Source organism: Atheta coriaria, unplaced genomic scaffold (assembly GCF_025399875.1).
Source record: "Atheta coriaria isolate IRGN ID8LTWV9N9 unplaced genomic scaffold, Caltech_Dcor_3.1 hic_scaffold_6_pilon, whole genome shotgun sequence".
Taxonomy (NCBI): Eukaryota; Metazoa; Arthropoda; class Insecta; order Coleoptera; family Staphylinidae; genus Dalotia; species Dalotia coriaria.
Window position 1 is genome coordinate 5,947,505 of NW_027045448.1, and position 19,195 is coordinate 5,966,699.

The window sequence follows — 19,195 nt, forward strand, 5'->3', positions numbered from 1 at the left end:
TTCATTCATGTCTCTTTGTAATCTGTAACGGTCATTTTCTACAATTTAAGTAATTTTAAAGTTTATACACTAACAAGACATGGATTCGAATAATTCTAATCCAACAAGGAGCTTTTCTGGAATGTCTATACAACTATCACCACAACGTGTGCCTCCTCGGCAGGAAAAGAATCCCAAAAGACAACGCAAGTTAGCAGATGTGGCCAAATTGCCTTCAGAAGAAGCGAAAAATGTGCTTTTTGAGAAACTCTTAAACGATCCAGAGAAAAAACGAATGGTGATACAAATACTACATGAAAATAGAGCTATAATTCAGGAGCATTTACAAAAAGAACAAGGGACTTCAAGTCCTATCAATAAAATTAAATCTACAGTGTCAAATGATAGTCCAACAGCTTCTATGAAGTATAAAATGATGGAAAAACAACGGAAACTACAACAATGAATGCTGCTGCAAGTGCAGCCAAATTTGAGAATAAAATGAAGAGTTTGGCACTTACACCATCCAGAAAACCACCCAAGAAAAGTTTATTGAAAGGAGTTAATGCTTATGTTGAGGTGATGGATGCAAACTATACTGACAAATCTGCAGGAGTTAAAGCATTGCTTCTGAAGATGGGAGCCACTGTTGCTCCAAAATTGACTAGTGCATGTACACATGTTATTTATAAAGTAAGTTAATCAGATATTAACTAAACTTGGTAGAAACACTAATAATTGTTTCAACAGGATGGGAGTTATGAAACTTTCAAGAAAACAAAACAATTGAAGTTGCCATTGGTGTCTATCTTATGGTTGGATGTTATGGACAGAACTGGAATCAGAGCACCACCAGAAATCTATCCAGCACTTGGTGATTATGATGCTAAACAAACCTGTGATAAACTTTGTGAAGTATATTGTTTACTTAATTACTTTTGTATCTTAATATATAAAAATGAATGTATAAGCTTGCATGTTGTGAATGTTATATTAAGGGTGAAGGTTTTAAAATTGTTTGAGTTTATGAGGTAAGTATTGAGTTCAGTTTGTGCTTGCTGCATGAGTTTTTTTTTTGGTTCTATGAATGTAAAAGTAAATATTTCAGAAATTGGGCACCAAACGTCGGTCTTTAAGCGCATCTTCACTCTCAAATATTTCACCACGCAAGACGATCACCTCTAGATTTGAACTAGATGATGATTTTATGATTAATGATAAAGATGATGATGAAATCATTGAAAGTTCACAGCCTGACACAAACTCTACGCTTTTGAATATGACGCGACAAAGACTTCAAAATAAGTCGATCATTAACAACAAGAATACTCATGATGATAGTTCAAGCTCTGATATGTCTGATGCATCATCAGATACGCCGCTGATTGCAGGTCGTGCATCGCGCAAATCTAAAGCTGAGTTGAATGCATCGATGCAACTTAGTGAAAATCTTCGAAATAATTCTTATATTAGACGCACCTATGATGCAGATAAAGAAAACAGTAGTAGTTCAGAGCTAACAACAAAGAAAAGTTTGTTTAAACATGTTACTATGAGGCGCACGAACACACCTAAGACAAAAAGGGTACCGGAAGAAAAGGAGAGTGATTTATCACCTACAGCAGTACCTGCCACACCCAATACTCCAATACGTACAAGGAGGACACTGCTACACCCGGAATTATTGGGTATTATTGTTGATGAGACTGATAATGCAAGTGTTTCGATGGATTTAACGAAGCAAAGAAGTTTATTAACTAAAACAATTAGTGATACTCCGAAAAATAATGTTACTAGAAGGAAAACCAATAATTTAGTTACTGATATGGAGATTACTAATGCAAATGTACTTCCGAGAAAACAAACTTGACAAAATCAGTTGTAGATAGAACTTCTATATCATCAACAAACACTAGTAAATCTGATGATTTAATATCATTTGCAGTAAAGAGGTCTTCAAGAAGGAATACAATTTTACAAAAAACACCTGAACCATCGGAGCAGATCAAAGTTATTTCCCGGAAATCTGATGACAAAGATACAAATGCATCCCTTGAGAAATTGTCATTAAGAATCTCAGATGGCACAGAAGTGGCTCAAGCTAATAAAAATTCATCTTACGGAACACCAAAGTCACTGAAGAACAGTAAGAGTCCTGAGAAAAATACAAAGACTTCTACAGCTTCATCATCAAGTGCAAAAAGTATTTCAGATGGTTCTGATGATTATCAGGAGATTGTTCAAACTAAGAGGAAGACATCCACTGCTATACTAAAGACACCTGTGGTGAATAAGAAGCAAAGTAACCAGATTATGGAACGTACTAGAAGTTCTTTGGCATCATCAGCGAATACAAGTACGAATGATTTAACCACCAGAAGAATTACAAGAAGAATGACAATTCATATGAGGACGAATGAACACAATTTGAATGTATCAAAGTCCCAACTATCTAATATTTCCGATGCGAAAACGAAAAATTCAACCGATGCGGAGATATCATTAAGAGTATCCGAAAAAACGAATTCTTCAGGCGTTCCATCTCTGAGAGTCTCAGTAGGAACATCGGTGGAGGGGGAAAGTTCGTCAACAAATTCAAATGAAGGATCACCAGGCAATGCGACAAAGACAAAACAAATCGCAGTAAGTCCTTTATCTGACCTTAGTCAAAAACTAAACAAAACTTCGATAAGCAACAATAAGAAAATGAATACCAGTTCAACCAAGACCGCCTCCACTTGTTATTCAATTATTGATGATAGTACGGATACATCGCGCGGTGAGCAATCGACGCGATCAAAATCAGGTAGGCCGAGCCTAATCAGTAATTTGACATCTTCGCGTGCCACTACCACCACTACATCAAGTGATGCTTCAAAGACTTCTAATAAGCGCAAACTTTGTAATCCTGATAATGCACTCGAGGAATCAATACTTGACGAAGACGATGAGGAAGAAGAACGCAACATTCGAACACAAGATACACAGTTGAAACTTAGAACTGACGCGACAAGAAAACAATTGGAGGATAGACTTGAATCACTTCCGATTTCTGGTAATCAAGGGGCAAAAACCAGAGATGAAAATAAAAAAGTTCATAATGATGACGACTTTGAAGAGCTACCATTACAAACGCAGCGCTCTCAACCGATACCGACGCAAACACAACAAAAAAAGAATAAATCGATAGTATGCACGCGTTTTCACTCACAGCAAATCGTAGAATTCCAAAATATTGTTAAAAAGTTAGACGAATTTATCATTGAACAAAATGTGAGCAGCAGGACTACTCACCTCGTTGCGATGGAGGCTTCCAGAACTGTGAATTTACTACGTGCCATGTCGCGAGGAATATGGATATTACGCAGCGAATGGGTTAGTTAACTGACACATTTTCAAAAACTATCTAACCTATAATCGTAACCTAACCTCATTTTTGTTTCTTGTTCAAGTTGTACGATTCAATGAAAGCCGGCAAATGGTTAGAAGAAGATGCTTATGAAATAACTGAATTCTCACCTTTGGTGCAGCAGCTTAGATTGCAACGGGAATCATTCGGGAAGGCGTTCTCACATGACGTGTTCACAAGTTGCGGAGCGATTCACATTTCTGCTGACTGTCGACCCAGCAAGCAGGATTTGGAAGAACTGGTAATACTTTGCAAAGGTGAAGTGACAAATGACATAGAAGCAGCAAAAATTGTAATAGGGGGTAATAGTGACAATGAAAGCGAATCTAAAGTCTATGTGAAAGAAGGATGGATTCTAGACTGTATAACTTTCGGACGTTGCAAGAAATTTAAGAATTATTTATCCAACCAATGACAACTTCACATCAATGAAGATAGGATTTTAATCTTTTTATTTATCTATTTGTATGTGCAGCTGCGTGCATTTTATATTATAGTATTTGGTAGATCCAACAAAACAAAAGATTTCTTGTGTTTTTATTTATTATTGCAATCCAGACGTTTTAGTTTAGTTTATAATAATAGTTTTGTGGAAATTGCGAAAATGCGAAACATAGGAAATATAATAACAATTTTGTACACGATCACCGTGTTTTTACTAGAATCATGTATAATAATTTAAAGTAGTTGCGTAAAAAGTTTTAGAAATGGTGGTTAGAGATATGCACTGGAAATGCAGAATTGAATGAAGAGTTGCAAATGTTACTAATATTAAAATCGACTCCCCTGACCGAAAATTACAAATAAATAAGTCGTAAATCTAGTTGCGAATATGTAGATAAATAAAATATTAATCTATAACAAATGCTCGTACATATTCGACTGAACACTACGATCAAATACGGGTCGTATCATGAGTATATACATCTTGTCGAACGCACCATTTATCTTTTGTCAATCGTGACGAGTTAGACTTGATTTTACGAAAAATTATTCATTTTGAGACTGTTTCTTAAGCCAAGAAGATTTGCAAAATTGGATCGTCTGACTTCCTAATAAAAACAATGAAATTCAGCTTGAACAACCCTCTCCACATTCTTTGCAAGGTGTAAATATCTACGGCTGTGCCCAATTAACAAGTTCCTAACATTCGTTAGCAGTTTCTCAGTTTTACACACTTAATCAAGACTTTACATTACTAAAAATGTGTCACAGTTAGATAAGGATTACGAGTATATAATTACAGTACCGAGTATTTTTACACCATAATTGATCATTTGTTTTGCATTTGTTTGTCAATTTCTTCTGATATTTACACGAGTTCAAGATTTATTTGTCGGCGTCTAAGTTGAATTGAATCGATGCTCCATTCGCACTCTTATAAGTTTATGGCACACACATACATAAGTGTTATTTAAAAAATATTTGCGGAAGTATTGTACCGGAATGTAATTATTGAATGTGTTCTCATTTGTCATCTACAACGGGACGGTTAAATTACAACACTGTAACGTTTTTATACAATATTGATACAATCCTAAATGCGGAAAAACACACACTGACATTTAATATACAACAGTTTTGGTGGACTAGTTGAGTTGAAACTATTTACAATATAGGTACGAACTATCGAAGAATGAATAAAATAGTCAAATCATCTACTTCCACAAACTCAATGTACGCCATCTTGTTTTGTTGTGTTGAGTATTCTAACAATGAGTAAAATGGTCCAACAGTTTTTCTTTTAATACATAAAACATCACTTGTGTAGTTCGATTTTTTATACATTGTGTATTACTTTGGCAAGTATGTACTTATATGCAGTTTTGAGTAGCACTAACTTAACGTAATCTAAGAGTAAGCATCTGTTAACATAGACTGGAAAATTCATCGAGGCCGCTAAGCACCAAATGCCGTTTCGTTGTTGTTGCCTTCGATATACAAGTACTGAGTATAAAAAAGATAAATGCAATTGTTTACCCAACGCGCTCTCACTTCAAATCCAACTCGGGACTGTCGAGAATGAACGGTCGAATGTGACCATGCTCGACGATCGGCGTCGAAAGCTCATCATTATCAACCTTTATGCGGATGCGGTTGTCTGGAAACGAATACGGCAGCGACTTGTGCACATCGCCATTTTGCGGACTGGCGATGGGCGTATCGAGCGGGCTAGTGTACGGTACATAGATGCGCAAAACATCAGGGCTAGGCTGGTGCGGGGTGGCACGCGGTGTTGAATGCGTGCTGAGGCTGAGCGCCTTTTGCGCACTGGCACCGACACCCGATCCTACTGAACTACCGCCGCCCACTGAATTATCAGACATGTTGCTATGCGTATCCAAGCTGTTATCGTGCGCTTGCGAGCGCGTCACTGCCGAGAAGACGCTCAGATCAGCGGTGGATGTAACGCTCGTGTCCGCCAAAGATCTGCGCGATCCAGTATGCTCACAGTCCAGCAGCGAGCTGGCGTCGTCCATGCCCACATCGAATGAGAATTTTGACTCTGAAATGGTCCCCAAAATATGATTAATTATTATTTTTACTTCAACATAAAGCAAGTATCAAAAATTTACAAAATCAACAACTACTGGTACATAAAATAAAACATTGTGAGGTGTTACTTACAATTACAGAGTACAACCAACCAGCTTTTAAGTAAAAGTTACATAAAAGACGCCATGCACCGTGTTCGTGTTTCAGTTCAGGACTCTTACCCGTTGCGATCGGTTCATTTTATCTTTCGGATTATTGCGCACTGTACACCGACGGAACATGCACCATCGTCCACGGTTAGGTGTGAAACGTGTCGATTGTCATGCTTGAGGGTAGAGGAGCGGTGTCAGGATGGTGAACATCACGCACACGCCGATGACGAGGATGCTGGAGATGGCGGCGCGACGAGAGGAGTCTGTGTTCAGGGATGTGATGCTTTGCGGGAGCGGGGTGCAGGGAAAAGTGTGGTTCTTTAAAGAAAAAATGATTAAATTAAATCACAACATACCAAACAACGCATCCAAACTTATATGCTGATTGTTGGCATACCTATTAACACATATTATTGGTTTGATTAATTTCTGGAAATTAGATTTAAATGTGCACCGACAGCAGTGATTCGAGATAAGTTGGTGCGATGAAGGAAGAAAGTATTTAACATTCATATTAGGTTGATTCTTGGATTAATAAATGGGTTCAGCTAAATATTCGTCATTTCTCATAACAATTAGTCGAAGTTATCACAACTTTTGATTGCATTCTTGAGTAACTAAATGTTATTTACATAACTGCAATTTGGCAAAACCCATTAAAATGGAAACCGATGAGTTAACCGAAACCAAGATTATATGTACACACAGAAATAAATACAATAGTGCGTGTTCAAATATATACATTCATAATCGGTACAAATATATAAATAATATAATCACATTGATAAAGCATGCATTTAAATCAGTATAAATACAATGATGACAGCACATGCTAAAACAATATCCGTGCTGGTGGTTTGCATTTGGTTGCAACACAAAAAAAAATGTAAACGATACATTTAGTTCACTCCAGTGGCAACACATGTAATAATTTGTATTGATTGTAACACTATGTAGTAGATAAAAGAACGAAAATATTAGTCACAGCTAGCTAACAAAAAGTATGGCAACATAAATCCGTGTATCCACTTGATACAAATATCAAATAATTTTGTGGAATGTGCTTCAATAAATCAGTGCGCCTCATTATTGCCTATTATCTCCTGCATCAGTACGTTTCGATTGCGTATATTAAATTAAATAAATAAACGATTACTAAATGTTGAGTGAAATTGTTTGTTCACGTTAATATCATCATTCGCTGGGATTCATAGGACAATTAACTAATCTAACTACGTTAAAATCAAATAAAACTCAACGTGACTATTTATCTAAATTGCAAATGGCAGTACGTGTAAAATAGTAATACAGATACACATTTCCGGCTTACAAACGGGTGCATTCAAACTGTCTACTACTCGGAGCTAGCGCATTTACTGCTCGAGCGACTGCTCAACGAGTGCCTGCTACTTCCTACCGAAAACGTGTCTAAATCAGATTCAGTACCTGTGTGTCCCACCGATTCGGTGCCGGCGCTCAGCTGAGATTCTCGATTGTCGGCATCGTGTTCGAACTCGTTCTCGTTCTCCACCACCGAGATGCGTGCCGCGTCGCTACGCATTGTCACGATTTGGCTCGTCTCTTTCTCCTTGTCGGTGAACTCTTCCTGTCGGATACCAACTTTGCGCTCGAGGGTTGGCTCCACGAAAACACCAAACTTTCTACTTGGGATTTCATCCTTTGTCGGTGGACCAGGATGTTCCATTTTTGCTTTTTTGAGTTCTTCCAGAGTTTTTTCTAGACTTGCAATTGAGACATCTTCGTCGTATTGAAAATCTTTATATAATTTTACCTAGACAATAAAAAATGTGAATTTTTGACAAATTATCCACAAAATATTGAATACAAAAGCTTCCAAACTTACTTGCAAATATTGCGTTATCGAATCCATATCATTGAGCCGTAACAAATTGCGCTTATGTAACTTTAATATCGTATAAGCCATCGCCGTAATAATCCGATCACCATCCAACAAATAAATATCCCAGATACGCAAGCAGAGACTAAACGGCACGCGCTCGACGAAACAAACAAAATACCACTTCAACGAGTAGAGAATCGCATCCAAGCCGTGTTTGTCAAAGTGCTTCTTGAGCTTCGATTGAAATTTGGTAAGTATCTTGTCATGGTGCTCTAAGAATCTAGTCAGTTTAGGAAATCCTTCCTTGTACAATCCGTGCATTGCATATTTTTCGCTCGTGAGCAGAATATGCACCGCCCAAAACGCCTCCTCTTCAGCCATGTACATGAGCAACACACCCGCCAACCCCGACATGCCTTGGCAATACCCAACCTCCGAATTGTACATCGCGTACGCGGTTAAAACATTGAACAAACTCTGCTGCTTAATGCTATAGCGTTCTCTATAATGAATATGTTCACGAAACTGACGATTCACATCGGAGTCGATTTGTCTCGCGTCGGTTGAATGCAAACGCGCAAGTTTACACATCTCCATGTACCGACCTGGGTTGCGTTTCTTCACCTCTTCGACGTCCAATAGCTTCATCCAAACCTGTGGACGTAATGAGTTTGGTATTCCTTTGTAGATTCTCTTGTGCAGTTTCTCTTTGACTTGTGGTGTATCCCAGAACTTGAGCATTTTCAGCCACTTCTTGGTGCGCTCGAGTTCTATGTGCTGCTTTTTTGCTTCCTGCGGGTCCAGCTTGGCCGGTAGCCGTTTGTCGTGTATAAACCCATATCGGTCGGTGGCGTGGTACACCTCGAACTGCGGATCTTCCCATGGGTCAATCTCGGCGCCTTCCGCACGGCCCAACTCATAACGCTTGAAGATTTTCTCTCGCTCTTCGAACGCTCGCTTGATTAAGTCTTCTTCGTTCATTCCATTCACAAGTGCAAATCAATGCCAGTGCAATAACATTGTTTTGTGTAGATTTTTCAATCTAAAAATAGATATTACTGCATAAGTATGACCGAAGCGCAGAATAACGGTCTCAACTAAATATATATATATCAAATTATGCACCAATTTCTTATTATTTAGTCAATAAATTAAAATGAATATAATTTTCTCTCACGATTTATAGGGCACTTAAGCAAAATCAACTTTAATTGCCTCTAACTTGCAATCTAAACAACTTTTCGATAAAATTTTAGCACTGTTAAACGTAGAATTTAAAACATTGTGTAATTCTTCAAAAATTATTATTATAACACGTTTATCTTCCGAATAATTAATTAAAAACCAGCACTGATTTGCAATCTGCTGATTTTGACTTTTACTACACGAAAATCGTAAAAAACGCCCACCGCGCACTTACTTGGACCCTGTTTATTTAGCTCACGCGATCATCTAGTTAAAGTGACTCGAATTGAACGCTATCGAACGCTCTTAATTAATAAATTAATGCGTTCCAATGCAAATGAAAGAAAATATTCGTTGAGTTCAGTTGAGCAGCAGACCATCGTCATCTGTCATATGTCAACCGCACACATTTAACTGCACCCTCGGAAATAAACAGTTATCTGCTTTGTGGAACAGTTGTGGCAATTCGCTGACGTCTAACGCGCGGTGGATTATCGAGCGTTATACTTCAAGGCGTTCCGGTGTGCTTTACCTTTTAATTGCGATGGAAATGTCCCGATTCCGGCGATAAACACCTTGCTTACAAACAACACACACCAACCTCACACTCGACGCACTTGACATTAGAATGGGAAATGGCAGTTTCTTTCACCTTTCTCACTGTCAGCTGTCATATTGATCGAAATATTTTTAGAGGACGCTGAGGTCGCTGTTACCAAGAGAAATTTACTACTTCCTTGTTTACAACAAGCGTTTAGAAGATAAAAATTAGTCGTTAAAGTAGTTACGTGCAAGTACTTGAAGTTTTTAAATATTTAAAAGCATTTAATTGCACATAATTATTTTTTATTGAACTTGCAACAAAAATACAAAAGATAAATAAACAAACAACCTTAAAATAAATATTATATTTTTATGAAATATTATTATACTTACAACTAAACTCTAAATATAAAATATTTACTTGAATAATTGTTAAAGTTAGATAAATGTGTTATGGTGTTACTGCGCATGCGCACATTGAAACACGATGACTTGTTTCCATCTTGTTACTTGTTTGACAGAAAACGAGCCGGTGTTTGTTTGCCACGTTATTCCAACAAGTTTTATTAGATAGTTCTTAATTCCAAGCACTGAAAGCCAAATACAACAAACACAAAGTAAGCATTTAACTGTTTTGAGTGGCGATATATTTATGTTAAATTTTTGTAGATGGACTCAATGACAAGATATGTATCTCCAGTCAACCCAGCAATCTTTCCACACCTGACATTAATCCTGCTGGGAATTGGCATCTTTTTCACGGCGTGGTTCTTCATCTACGAAGTAACGAGCAATAAACACACGCGCAGCCTGCGCAAGGAACTACTAGTCTCATTGGTGGCCTCAATATTTTCTGGATTTGGTATTTTATTCCTGCTATTGTCAGTTGGTATATATGTTTAATAAAAAGCACTCAGTAATTTAAGATTTAAGTTGCAACTACAAAATCACAACAACCACAAGACTCAGTCTGTTCTGCTTTTATTTAGAATTACAAACATGGGTTTAAATTTTAAATATATTTTGTTTTTCTATAATATAATAATAATATAAGTCGATAAAATGTGGTTTATAACATTTCTCAATAATAGCAATCAATAACAAGCCAAGTGTGCTTTGTGTGAATGTGTAAATATTATTCGTTCGCTCTTCCGGGGAACATTAGACAGGCATGAGGCCTGCCTTCTGGCGGCACTTTTGCATTAAGGCGCGCAACATGAACTGCTTCCGCGAGAGCGTTCGCACCTGTTTCAGAAAGACGTCCAGGTCGATCACGCCGCAACGCAACGCTTCACCCATGTAGTAGATGGCGTCTTCTAAGGCTGCTTCTTCTGCAAATGCGTTTAACAATCTGGAATGAATGCACAATTTTTAGTTTTTATTTATTAATTTCATTATTTTTAGGATGTTAAACACTTACTGCTTGTATAAGGGTGCAGTAGTTGTGACTGCATCGTCTACATCAATGGCTTCTTGATTGCTGAGTCGTTCTATAGCTTTCTCAAGTTCTTGTTCTTTGTCTTTGAGAACTAGGATATTTTTATCCAAATCACTCTGGAACATTAACAAATAATGATATAATCAATAAAAATGTCATCAATCATGATTTTAGACACATTTACGACTATATTTTGATAGAATTGCGCTCGTGTTGCAATATTTGCTTACCTTTTCCTTTGCTAATTGCTCTAAAATAGAATCCAACTTGGCTTTCCCCTGTTTCAATTCATACTGCGTCTTCTTGAGCGTATCCAACTCGGCTCGATTCTGTTGATACTGTTCCTTCATGCGTCGCATCAACTTATCTTCGATTGCAGACAACAGTGACTCTCGAATGTGTTCGTCTTTTATCGTACCGGCGTTAGCGTTTACGCCTTGTCCGGGAATATGGCTCGGTAGGCCTGCGCCGGGGACTGGATAGCCAGGAGCTGGTGGATACGGCGCTTGATAGGGTGGATAACCACCGCCGAAGCCACTTCCCGCTCCGCTATTTACGTTAGTATTTATAGGTGGATACGGAGGGTATCCACCGTAGCTTGAGAAACCTGGACCCGTTGGGTACGGTGGGAATTGATTTGTAGCGCCTTGTGATGCATATGCTGTTGAAACGAAGGAAAAATTTAAAACGTTGGATTGTTTTTAAACTGCAAATTACTTACGATTGTTTGGGTACGCAACTTCTGGTTGTTTGGGTCTTGCAAATACCGGCGGATGTTCACCAAATGTCATTATCATTACTTGTATTACGCCTAATAAATCGGAATCGTTCTAGAACAATAGAAACATGAGATATATTCACTAAATAACTCAAATTTGAGTTTATATAATTGAAACAGCATAGTTTCTAAGCAAAAATTTAAAGAATTTAAGAGTTAAACATTTGGAAAGTACAATAATAGAATGCTAAAAATATAAAACTCTTGAAATATGTACTTACTGGTTTCCAATCATGTAAATATGGCAAATAAATCTTTCCATTTTGATCCACATAAATAGAAACTTTAATTGACATGTCACTGGTAGGTTTCACATAACAAATGGGAGCATTTCTCGATGTGTGTCCATGAGCCATATTTTAATGGGAATATTATATGTATTGCCTTTATAACGCACGGGAATTGTACCTGTTAAGTTAACAAGCTGAAGAGATGATCCATCATTGAATGCTACAAGAAAACCAATCATACATTACTACAATACTTTAATAACAAATAAAAGAAGTCAAATTTACTGTATGTCTCAAGCAGAGGTTCTAATCCTTTGTATTGATTGGTGGCTGTTACGATATCCGTGATTGCGGAGTCAGGTGTTTTATACTAGACAAAACGTAAGAAATGAGTATTTATAGCTGAATAACATCATCACCACATCATCATATCACTATGAAATGTAAGAATGTATGCTTGGGCAATACTTACGCTTCCCAGCCATTGCCGAAGCACCGAAGCGTACACCATTTTTGTATGGAATATCACTCCCTCGTTTTGTGTTAATATCGACTTAATTAAACTATTCTGATGGCTAAATTATTATTGAATTCAACTGAGTTCGTACAGTGACTGCGACGAAACAACAATGACAGCTGTCTAGTCACTACACGCACTATTCCACTACACACACAATTAATCCACACTTGATTTTCCGAGCCCGTGATTTAAACTTACTCAAATGAACGATAAGTAATGGTATAATGAAGTAAAGCTTACAGTAAATTATACGAATGTAAAAAAATTACTTGAATGATGCAATGAGTCATTGTTATTCTTCAAAATAGATATTATACAAAGCGACAAGAAAAAATGACTTTAAATGCAATTCTATTAACACTGACGTTTCACTAAAGTTACATGAATTTAAATAATTCAATCAAAACTGTGTGTACTTAGATAATTGCAGTAAAAGTATAATTATATAGTTTTGAAACATTTTCATCAATTTTTAACTCGTTTCCGTATTATTTACGCCCTGTAAATCCTTCCAGTAAACATTGCTAGAATGCGCATGCGCACAACGTACACACTTGTCTGACAGAAAACAAACGGGCATCGATTATTTTATGTGGGTGGTAGAGAAAACAAACAAAATATAGAATAAATTCAGAATATCCAAGATCTTGCAATCAACTAAAAATGGCCCAAGTCGCTGAACCTTTAACACTTTCTAGAGGTAATACTTTTATCTTCTAATTCTTATTCTATACAATATGCGTCCTAATTTTGTTGTTTTGATACCTTGCAGACATTAAAAGATCTGTGGAGTTACTAGAAAAACTCCAGAAAAACGGCGAGGTGCCAGCGACCAAACTCGCCGCTTTGCAGAAAGTCCTGCAATCAGACTTCCTCAATGCAGTGAGAGAAGTGTATGAACATGTGTATGAGACTGTTGATATTCAGGGTTCACAAGATGTGAGAGCCTCAGCCACTGCCAAAGCCACTGTGGCTGCTTTTGCAGCCAGTGAGGGTCATGCTCATCCAAGAGTGGTAGAACTACCTAAAACTGAAGAAGGTTTAGGGTTTAATGTAATGGGTGGCAAGGAACAAAACTCCCCAATTTATATATCAAGGATTATCCCTAGGGGTGTTGCTGATAGACATGGGGGATTAAAGAGAGGAGATCAACTGTTGAGTGTTAATGGTGTTGTAAGTATTAATTTGACCTATTTAATTTAATAGAATTAAATTTATATTCATTTTTCCTGACTTAGTTTAGTTGATAATCAATATATTGATTAATTCTATATATTTGTATCTCTTTAGTCTGTAGAAGGTGAAAACCACGAAAAAGCTGTGGAACTACTGAAGCAAGCCCACGGATCAGTAAAATTGGTAGTTCGTTACACACCAAAAGTTCTGGAGGAAATGGAATTGCGTTTTGATAAACAACGCGCCCGCAGGCGAAACAACTACAATTAGGCTTAAATATTTAACTTTAATTCTTAAAAAATAGATTATTTGTGCAAAGAAATATAAGTAAAGCATTTATTTATGATTATGAAATAGTATTTGGATAGAAGTTGAAGATCTTTTGTGGCTTTTATATTTATATTCAAAAATTGTTTAGTATTCCATGAATATATGTGTAATAGTATCAAAATATTCATATTAAAGCTCTAGTTACTCATTAATACTTATTGTATTTCTTTATGAAGAAAATTATTCTCTATTCCATTTGCTATCAATATTTTAAATCCTGACTGCATGAATGTACATAACCTTACTTTTCTAGCAAATCTTTAAAACTCCACAAAATGTTTTTCATAAGAACATCAATAAACTTCCTTCCTCTGCTAAGAAACAAACAAATATACTCACTTTCAAGATATAGATCACTCACGAGTTTAAATTTATGGGTAATATACAATTTAAAACTTAGTTTTAAGTAATTATTCAATGATTTGTGTTTGTAATCAGGATCAAGACTTAAATACTGATATAAAACACAAAATAGAAGAGCACTGGTCAAAGAAATTAGCCACTGATCCAAGTATTAAATACAATGAAGCCTGTAATGATACAAAAGAGAAATATTATGTGCTGTCAATGTTTCCTTATCCATCAGGACACTTGCACATGGGTCATGTTCGAGTCTACACAATCAGTGATTCCATTGCAAGATATCAAAGAATGAATGGAAGAAATGTATGTTGTTTTAATTTTATAGTTATGTTTATAATATTGTTTCCTATAAGGTAATTCATCCAATTGGTTGGGATGCATTTGGCCTCCCAGCTGAAAATGCAGCAATTGCAAACCAAACATCTCCAGCTACATGGACAGTCAACAATATAAAGCACATGAAGGATCAGTTAAAACATTTAGGCTGTAGTTTTGAGTGGGATAGAGAGTTAGCCACTTGTGATCCAAGATATTATAAATGGACACAGGATCTATTCCTTAAATTGTTTCATGCTGGTCTAGCATATCAAAAGGAAGCACTTGTTAATTGGGATTCAGTTGATTGTACAGTTTTAGCTGATGAACAAGTGGATGAAAATGGGTGCTCATGGCGTTCAGGCATCAAAGTGGAAAAGAAACTGTTGAGGCAATGGTTTATTAAAACAACTAAATTTGCTAAAGCTTTACAGGATGGCCTCAATGATTCAATTTTACAAGATTGAGAGACATTATTAAGCTACAGAAACATTGATAGGTGATTGCAATGGGATTGCTGTTGATTTTAAAGTGAAAAAATCAAATGGACAAGAAACAACTAATGAATTACTAACTTTATGGACTGACAAAGTAGAGCATTTGGAAACTGTTAAATTTATAGCAGTATCAAGCAACAATTTAATAGCTGAAAAGTCAAAACCTTTAAAAAAGTTCAATGAAAATACACAAGTATTAAATTCAGTCGCGATAAATCCGATTACAAACGAAGAATTACAAATTTACGTTACCAATGAGTTGGAATTTGCTGAAGGAACCGATTGTCATTTAGGAATGCCACTTGTGAATGAAAAAGATCAATTATTTTGCAATCAACATAATATAACATATAACAATGATACAATTGATTTAAAATTCAAATCTAAAGAAGATATAATTAAAAAGTTAACAGAACTTAATGCAGGTGGTTATTACACGAGTTCAAAGTTACGCGATTGGTTAATTTCTCGTCAAAGATATTGGGGTACGCCAATACCAATAATTCACTGTAAATCATGTGGGGCTGTACCTGTTCCAAAAGAACAGTTGCCTGTTATATTACCAGAATGCAATGAGGTGTTGGGAGTCGGATCAGTTTTGGCCTCGAATGAAGAGTGGAAAAAAGTGGATTGTCCTAAGTGTGGACAGCAAGCTGAACGGGAATCAGATACAATGGACACTTTTGTAGATAGTAGTTGGTATTACTTACGATATTTAAATAGAGATTGTAATAATGAAATGTTTGACGTCGAAAAGGGTAAGAAAATGGCGCCGGTTGATTTATATATTGGCGGAAAAGAACATGGTGAGAATAGTTTTAGATCATATTTTGTGTTTTGAGTATGTGTTAAGAAAATGTTGGTTTCAGCGGTTTTACATTTGTATTATGCGCGTTTTATAAGTCATTTCTTGCATTCCTTGGGAATGTTACAAGAACGAGAACCATTTAAACGCCTCTTGGTACAAGGAATGGTTATGGGGAGGAGTTACAGAGTCAAAGGAACTGGAAAATATCTATCGCCGAATAAAGTTAATGTTATAAGTAAGTTTTCTTGTACCAATGATGGGGTTATTTATTTAAAAAGTTGCAGATGTTAAGAAAAACAAAGCAACCTGCAAAGAAACAGGTGAGCCTGTTGTAATGCAATGGGAGAAAATGAGTAAAAGTAAGTACAACGGAACCGACCCAACTGATATGTTTAATGAATATGGAGTGGACACAACCAGATTACTAATATTGGCCGATGTAGCTCCAACTTCACATCGGAATTGGAACAGCAACAGTAAATATTAACAGATTAAATTCCCAAACAGATTAATTTATTTAAAAAAAAAATGTTTGATTAGCTTTCCCAGGTGTAATCAACTGGCAAAGAAGGCTCTGGCTAACAATTAAAGATTTCATACATCATCGAAAGGAAATGCCAGAAATAACTAAGCAGGACGAGTTTCAAGCGAACGAGGACTACATGTTTGATTCGCGAAATTATTACGTGAAGGGCGCAACATTTAATTATTGCGATTCGCAGCAAATAAGCGTAGCCATTTCAAAGCTGCAAGGTTTGACGAACAGTATAAGAAGAGCGCCTGCAACAGTTTTTGCGCGTAGTTTACAATTTGAAAGGGCTTTAGCATGCCAAATTATTTTGTTAGCACCTATGGCGCCGCATTTTGCATCTGAGTTATGGTCTGGTTTTGTTTCGGCTCCGAATAGATTGACAACCAATGAAGAAATTCAGTGGGATAAAGGTGTGTTGGAACAGAGATGGCCAGATATTGACTACGACTATAATCTAGACTTGGTATGCCAGGTAAATGGGACTGAAAATGCTGTTTTGAAAATGCCACGGAAAGATTTGGAAGTTTTACCGAAAGATGTTGCTATAGAGCTAGCCATGAAGCAGGCTAAAGTGCGGGAAGTATTAGCCACACGAACAGTTATAGATGTTAATTTTGTCATACACAAAGGCTACGAAGGAGTTGTAAATATAGTGACAAGCGATCCACCGCCAAAGGCCAATGCAGATGATGTTGACAACTCTACTGCTGTTCATAATTAAAGTGATAAAGTTAATATACTTATATTTATTGATTATGATCTACCATTTAATATTTGTGTTTTTAACAGAAGCCTGTTGATTTTTCCAGTGGTAGTATACGGTATTGCGTCCTTTGTGACAAACTTTATTCCAGCGCGAATTTGATGAATATCATCGAGATGGTTGTTCGCATATTTTAATAATTCCTCACTGTTAACGTGGCTGTTATGCTTCAAAACAACTATTGCCATAGCATGATTATCGTCATGTTCTACTGGAACGCCAATAACAACGCATTCTGTTACACATGTGTGTTTTAGAATATGGTGTTCAATGTTCTTTGGAATTACATGCCAACTGCGATATTTGAACATTTCCTTGTTTCGATCAACTACAAACAGGTCGAATTCATTTGATAAGTAACCAATGTCTCCGGTCTTAAAGAAACCATCAGTATCCCAACAGCCAGTTGAGTTTTTCTTGTAGTATCCATTCATTTGAAACTTGTGCTTGACTCTAATTTCACCGGTTTTGTTTAAGTCCAAAGGTTGTTCTGTTTCGGGATTAACAATCTTTATAGTTTGACCGTTATGAACCGGCTTTCCAGATGATGGAACTCTGTAATCTGTGTTTATTGAGACACTTCCAATCTCAGTCATACTATACGAGTTGATAATGTAAGCATTTGGCAGCATATCTGCATATTGTTTTTGTTTTGTTTGTGATATTGGTCCTCCTAATATAACTAGATGATTAAGATTGGGTTGAGGAACTTTTAAAGTGTCCAGAGCTTCTATGCAATGATAATATGACATTGGTAATATTTTTACCTAAAATGTATGCTATACAATTTTAAAGTCACTTACAATATCTACTAAAACTTACATTGTACTTGCCGACTAAACCCCAAATTGTTTCAGGATCAAATTTGCAACAAGTCAATCTTTTGAACCCATAGTAATAACTTGCCAGACTGATTACAACACCAGAAATCCAGTAAAGTGTTGTAAAACTCAAAACCGTATCTTGATGTTTATTGCTATCAGATAGTTCAATGAATTGTTTGGTGATAACATTTGAGCTTAAATAATTGTGGTTTAGACAAGACCCTTTTGGAAAACCTGTTGTACCACTGCTGAATACAATGCAAGCAGTGCTACTTGTATCTTCAACAAACACAAGTTCAAATTGCTTAGCATCTTCATCAGAATATCGTTTTAAAATGTTTGGTAAATTTTCATACTTTTTACTTTCTTGCAACGTGATTAATTTATAGTCATTGTCTGCTCTGTAGTTGCTCTCTTCAATTAGATCAATACAATCTTCAGAAACAAAGATTAATTTGGGTTCTGTTATATTTAAAAGATGCGTGGTAACCTCAGGTGATAAAACAGGATCAGTAGATGCACAAATTGCTCCAATAAATAAACTGCTAATGAAAGGCACAGCACTGTTTAAATTATTTGAAGAACAAGAAGATATAATATCTCCTGGTTGAATTCCGGTATCTTGCAGGTAGATTGCAAGTTTCCTGCATCTATTAAAGAAGTCAATGAATGAATCCTCATATCCTGTTTCTACATTAATCTAAAAGTTTATTTATTTAGATTTGTTATTAAAGTTATAAATAATAAACATTAAAGTTAAATGCATACATGTGCAGTTAGACCAATTTCAGCATATTTGCGCATCTTTTCAAATAACATTTTTCCAAAACCGCCTGGCAAACATGGATTAACATCTCCTCCAGTTTTGAGTTCTTTACTAAATGGATCAAACACATACATATCTAAAAGTGATAGGAAAATTATGCATTAAATAAAATTTTTTGCATTTTCTGCTGAAGATAAAGTTTAAAAAATATACTTGTACCTGACATTTCT

General features: G+C 36.3%; 7 protein-coding genes and 1 long non-coding RNA gene across 10 annotated transcripts; 5 read left to right on the forward strand and 3 right to left on the reverse strand.

The window, feature by feature from the left end:
- The first annotated feature begins 19 nt into the window (after positions 1 to 19).
- Positions 20 to 3,911, forward strand: LOC135795066 (microcephalin-like). The gene is given in 6 exon segments (XM_065306633.1): positions 20 to 405; positions 459 to 672; positions 730 to 894; positions 1,088 to 1,833; positions 1,836 to 3,354; positions 3,432 to 3,911. Coding segments are annotated over 6 exon segments (3,342 nt in total). The 5' UTR covers positions 20 to 79; the 3' UTR covers positions 3,804 to 3,911.
- A 911-nt stretch (positions 3,912 to 4,822) lies between these two features.
- On the reverse strand, positions 4,823 to 9,768 carry LOC135795063 (USP6 N-terminal-like protein). Of its 3 annotated transcripts, none has more exons than XM_065306629.1 (4): positions 9,615 to 9,768; positions 7,901 to 8,939; positions 7,483 to 7,828; positions 4,823 to 5,894 (listed from the first exon to the last, which is right to left on the reverse strand). In XM_065306629.1, the coding sequence occupies exons 2-4, from the start codon at positions 8,876 to 8,878 to the stop codon at positions 5,380 to 5,382; spliced, it is 1,839 nt and encodes a 612-aa protein (XP_065162701.1). In that variant the 5' UTR covers positions 8,879 to 8,939; positions 9,615 to 9,768; the 3' UTR covers positions 4,823 to 5,379. The 3 variants fall into 3 exon arrangements, with proteins under 3 accessions (XP_065162701.1, XP_065162702.1, XP_065162703.1); XM_065306630.1 differs by lacking the exon at positions 9,615 to 9,768 and adding an exon at positions 9,318 to 9,582; XM_065306631.1 differs by lacking the exon at positions 4,823 to 5,894 and adding an exon at positions 6,180 to 6,354.
- On the forward strand, positions 5,819 to 7,199 carry LOC135795067 (uncharacterized). Its single transcript, XR_010549021.1, has 2 exons — positions 5,819 to 5,945; positions 6,025 to 7,199. It is a non-coding gene; the product is annotated as an uncharacterized lncRNA (long non-coding RNA).
- A 313-nt stretch (positions 9,769 to 10,081) lies between the features above and the next one.
- LOC135793542 (transmembrane protein 258-like) lies at positions 10,082 to 10,550 on the forward strand. Its single transcript, XM_065304542.1, has 2 exons — positions 10,082 to 10,242; positions 10,295 to 10,550. The coding sequence occupies exon 2, from the start codon at positions 10,295 to 10,297 to the stop codon at positions 10,526 to 10,528; it is 234 nt and encodes a 77-aa protein (XP_065160614.1). The 5' UTR covers positions 10,082 to 10,242; the 3' UTR covers positions 10,529 to 10,550.
- Positions 10,551 to 10,590: 40 nt separating this feature from the next.
- Positions 10,591 to 12,866, reverse strand: LOC135793540 (tumor susceptibility gene 101 protein-like). Its single transcript, XM_065304539.1, is given in 8 exon segments — positions 10,591 to 10,976; positions 11,046 to 11,179; positions 11,294 to 11,724; positions 11,785 to 11,893; positions 12,063 to 12,178; positions 12,181 to 12,291; positions 12,357 to 12,441; positions 12,544 to 12,866. Coding segments are annotated over 8 exon segments (1,215 nt in total). The 5' UTR covers positions 12,583 to 12,866; the 3' UTR covers positions 10,591 to 10,786.
- A 265-nt stretch (positions 12,867 to 13,131) lies between these two features.
- LOC135793541 (protein lin-7 homolog C-like) lies at positions 13,132 to 14,249 on the forward strand. The gene is made up of 3 exons (XM_065304541.1): positions 13,132 to 13,291; positions 13,364 to 13,764; positions 13,882 to 14,249. Exons 1-3 carry the CDS (start codon positions 13,255 to 13,257, stop codon positions 14,035 to 14,037), a joined length of 594 nt encoding a protein of 197 aa, XP_065160613.1. The 5' UTR covers positions 13,132 to 13,254; the 3' UTR covers positions 14,038 to 14,249.
- A 73-nt stretch (positions 14,250 to 14,322) lies between these two features.
- LOC135793539 (leucine--tRNA ligase, mitochondrial-like) lies at positions 14,323 to 17,366 on the forward strand. Its single transcript, XM_065304538.1, is given in 8 exon segments — positions 14,323 to 14,474; positions 14,536 to 14,763; positions 14,814 to 15,237; positions 15,240 to 15,266; positions 15,269 to 16,078; positions 16,142 to 16,315; positions 16,365 to 16,556; positions 16,621 to 17,366. Coding segments are annotated over 8 exon segments (2,670 nt in total). The 5' UTR covers positions 14,323 to 14,372; the 3' UTR covers positions 17,334 to 17,366.
- Positions 17,343 to 18,893, reverse strand: LOC135794622 (uncharacterized; the record flags this gene model as incomplete). The annotated part of the gene is made up of 2 exons (XM_065305957.1): positions 17,343 to 18,142; positions 18,198 to 18,893. Coding segments are annotated over 2 exons (1,473 nt in total), but the record flags the coding sequence as incomplete, so codon positions are not given.
- Positions 18,894 to 19,195: the final 302 nt, after the last annotated feature.

Coding starts and splice junctions, on each gene's coding strand:
- LOC135793542 (XM_065304542.1), top strand. CDS start 10,295: ATGGACTCAATGACAAGATATGTATCTCCAGTCAACCCAGCAATCTTT.
- LOC135793541 (XM_065304541.1), top strand. CDS start 13,255: ATGGCCCAAGTCGCTGAACCTTTAACACTTTCTAGAG. Junction 13,292..13,363: donor ACCTTTAACACTTTCTAGAG/GTAATACTTTTA, acceptor GATACCTTGCAG/ACATTAAAAGATCTGTGGAG. Junction 13,765..13,881: donor TGTTGAGTGTTAATGGTGTT/GTAAGTATTAAT, acceptor GTATCTCTTTAG/TCTGTAGAAGGTGAAAACCA.
- LOC135795063 (XM_065306629.1), bottom strand. CDS start 8,878: ATGAACGAAGAAGACTTAATCAAGCGAGCGTTCGAAGAGCGAGAGAAA. Junction 7,829..7,900: donor CGATAACGCAATATTTGCAA/GTAAGTTTGGAA, acceptor TTTATTGTCTAG/GTAAAATTATATAAAGATTT. Junction 5,895..7,482: donor CGAATCGGTGGGACACACAG/GTACTGAATCTG, acceptor GGACCATTTCAG/AGTCAAAATTCTCATTCGAT.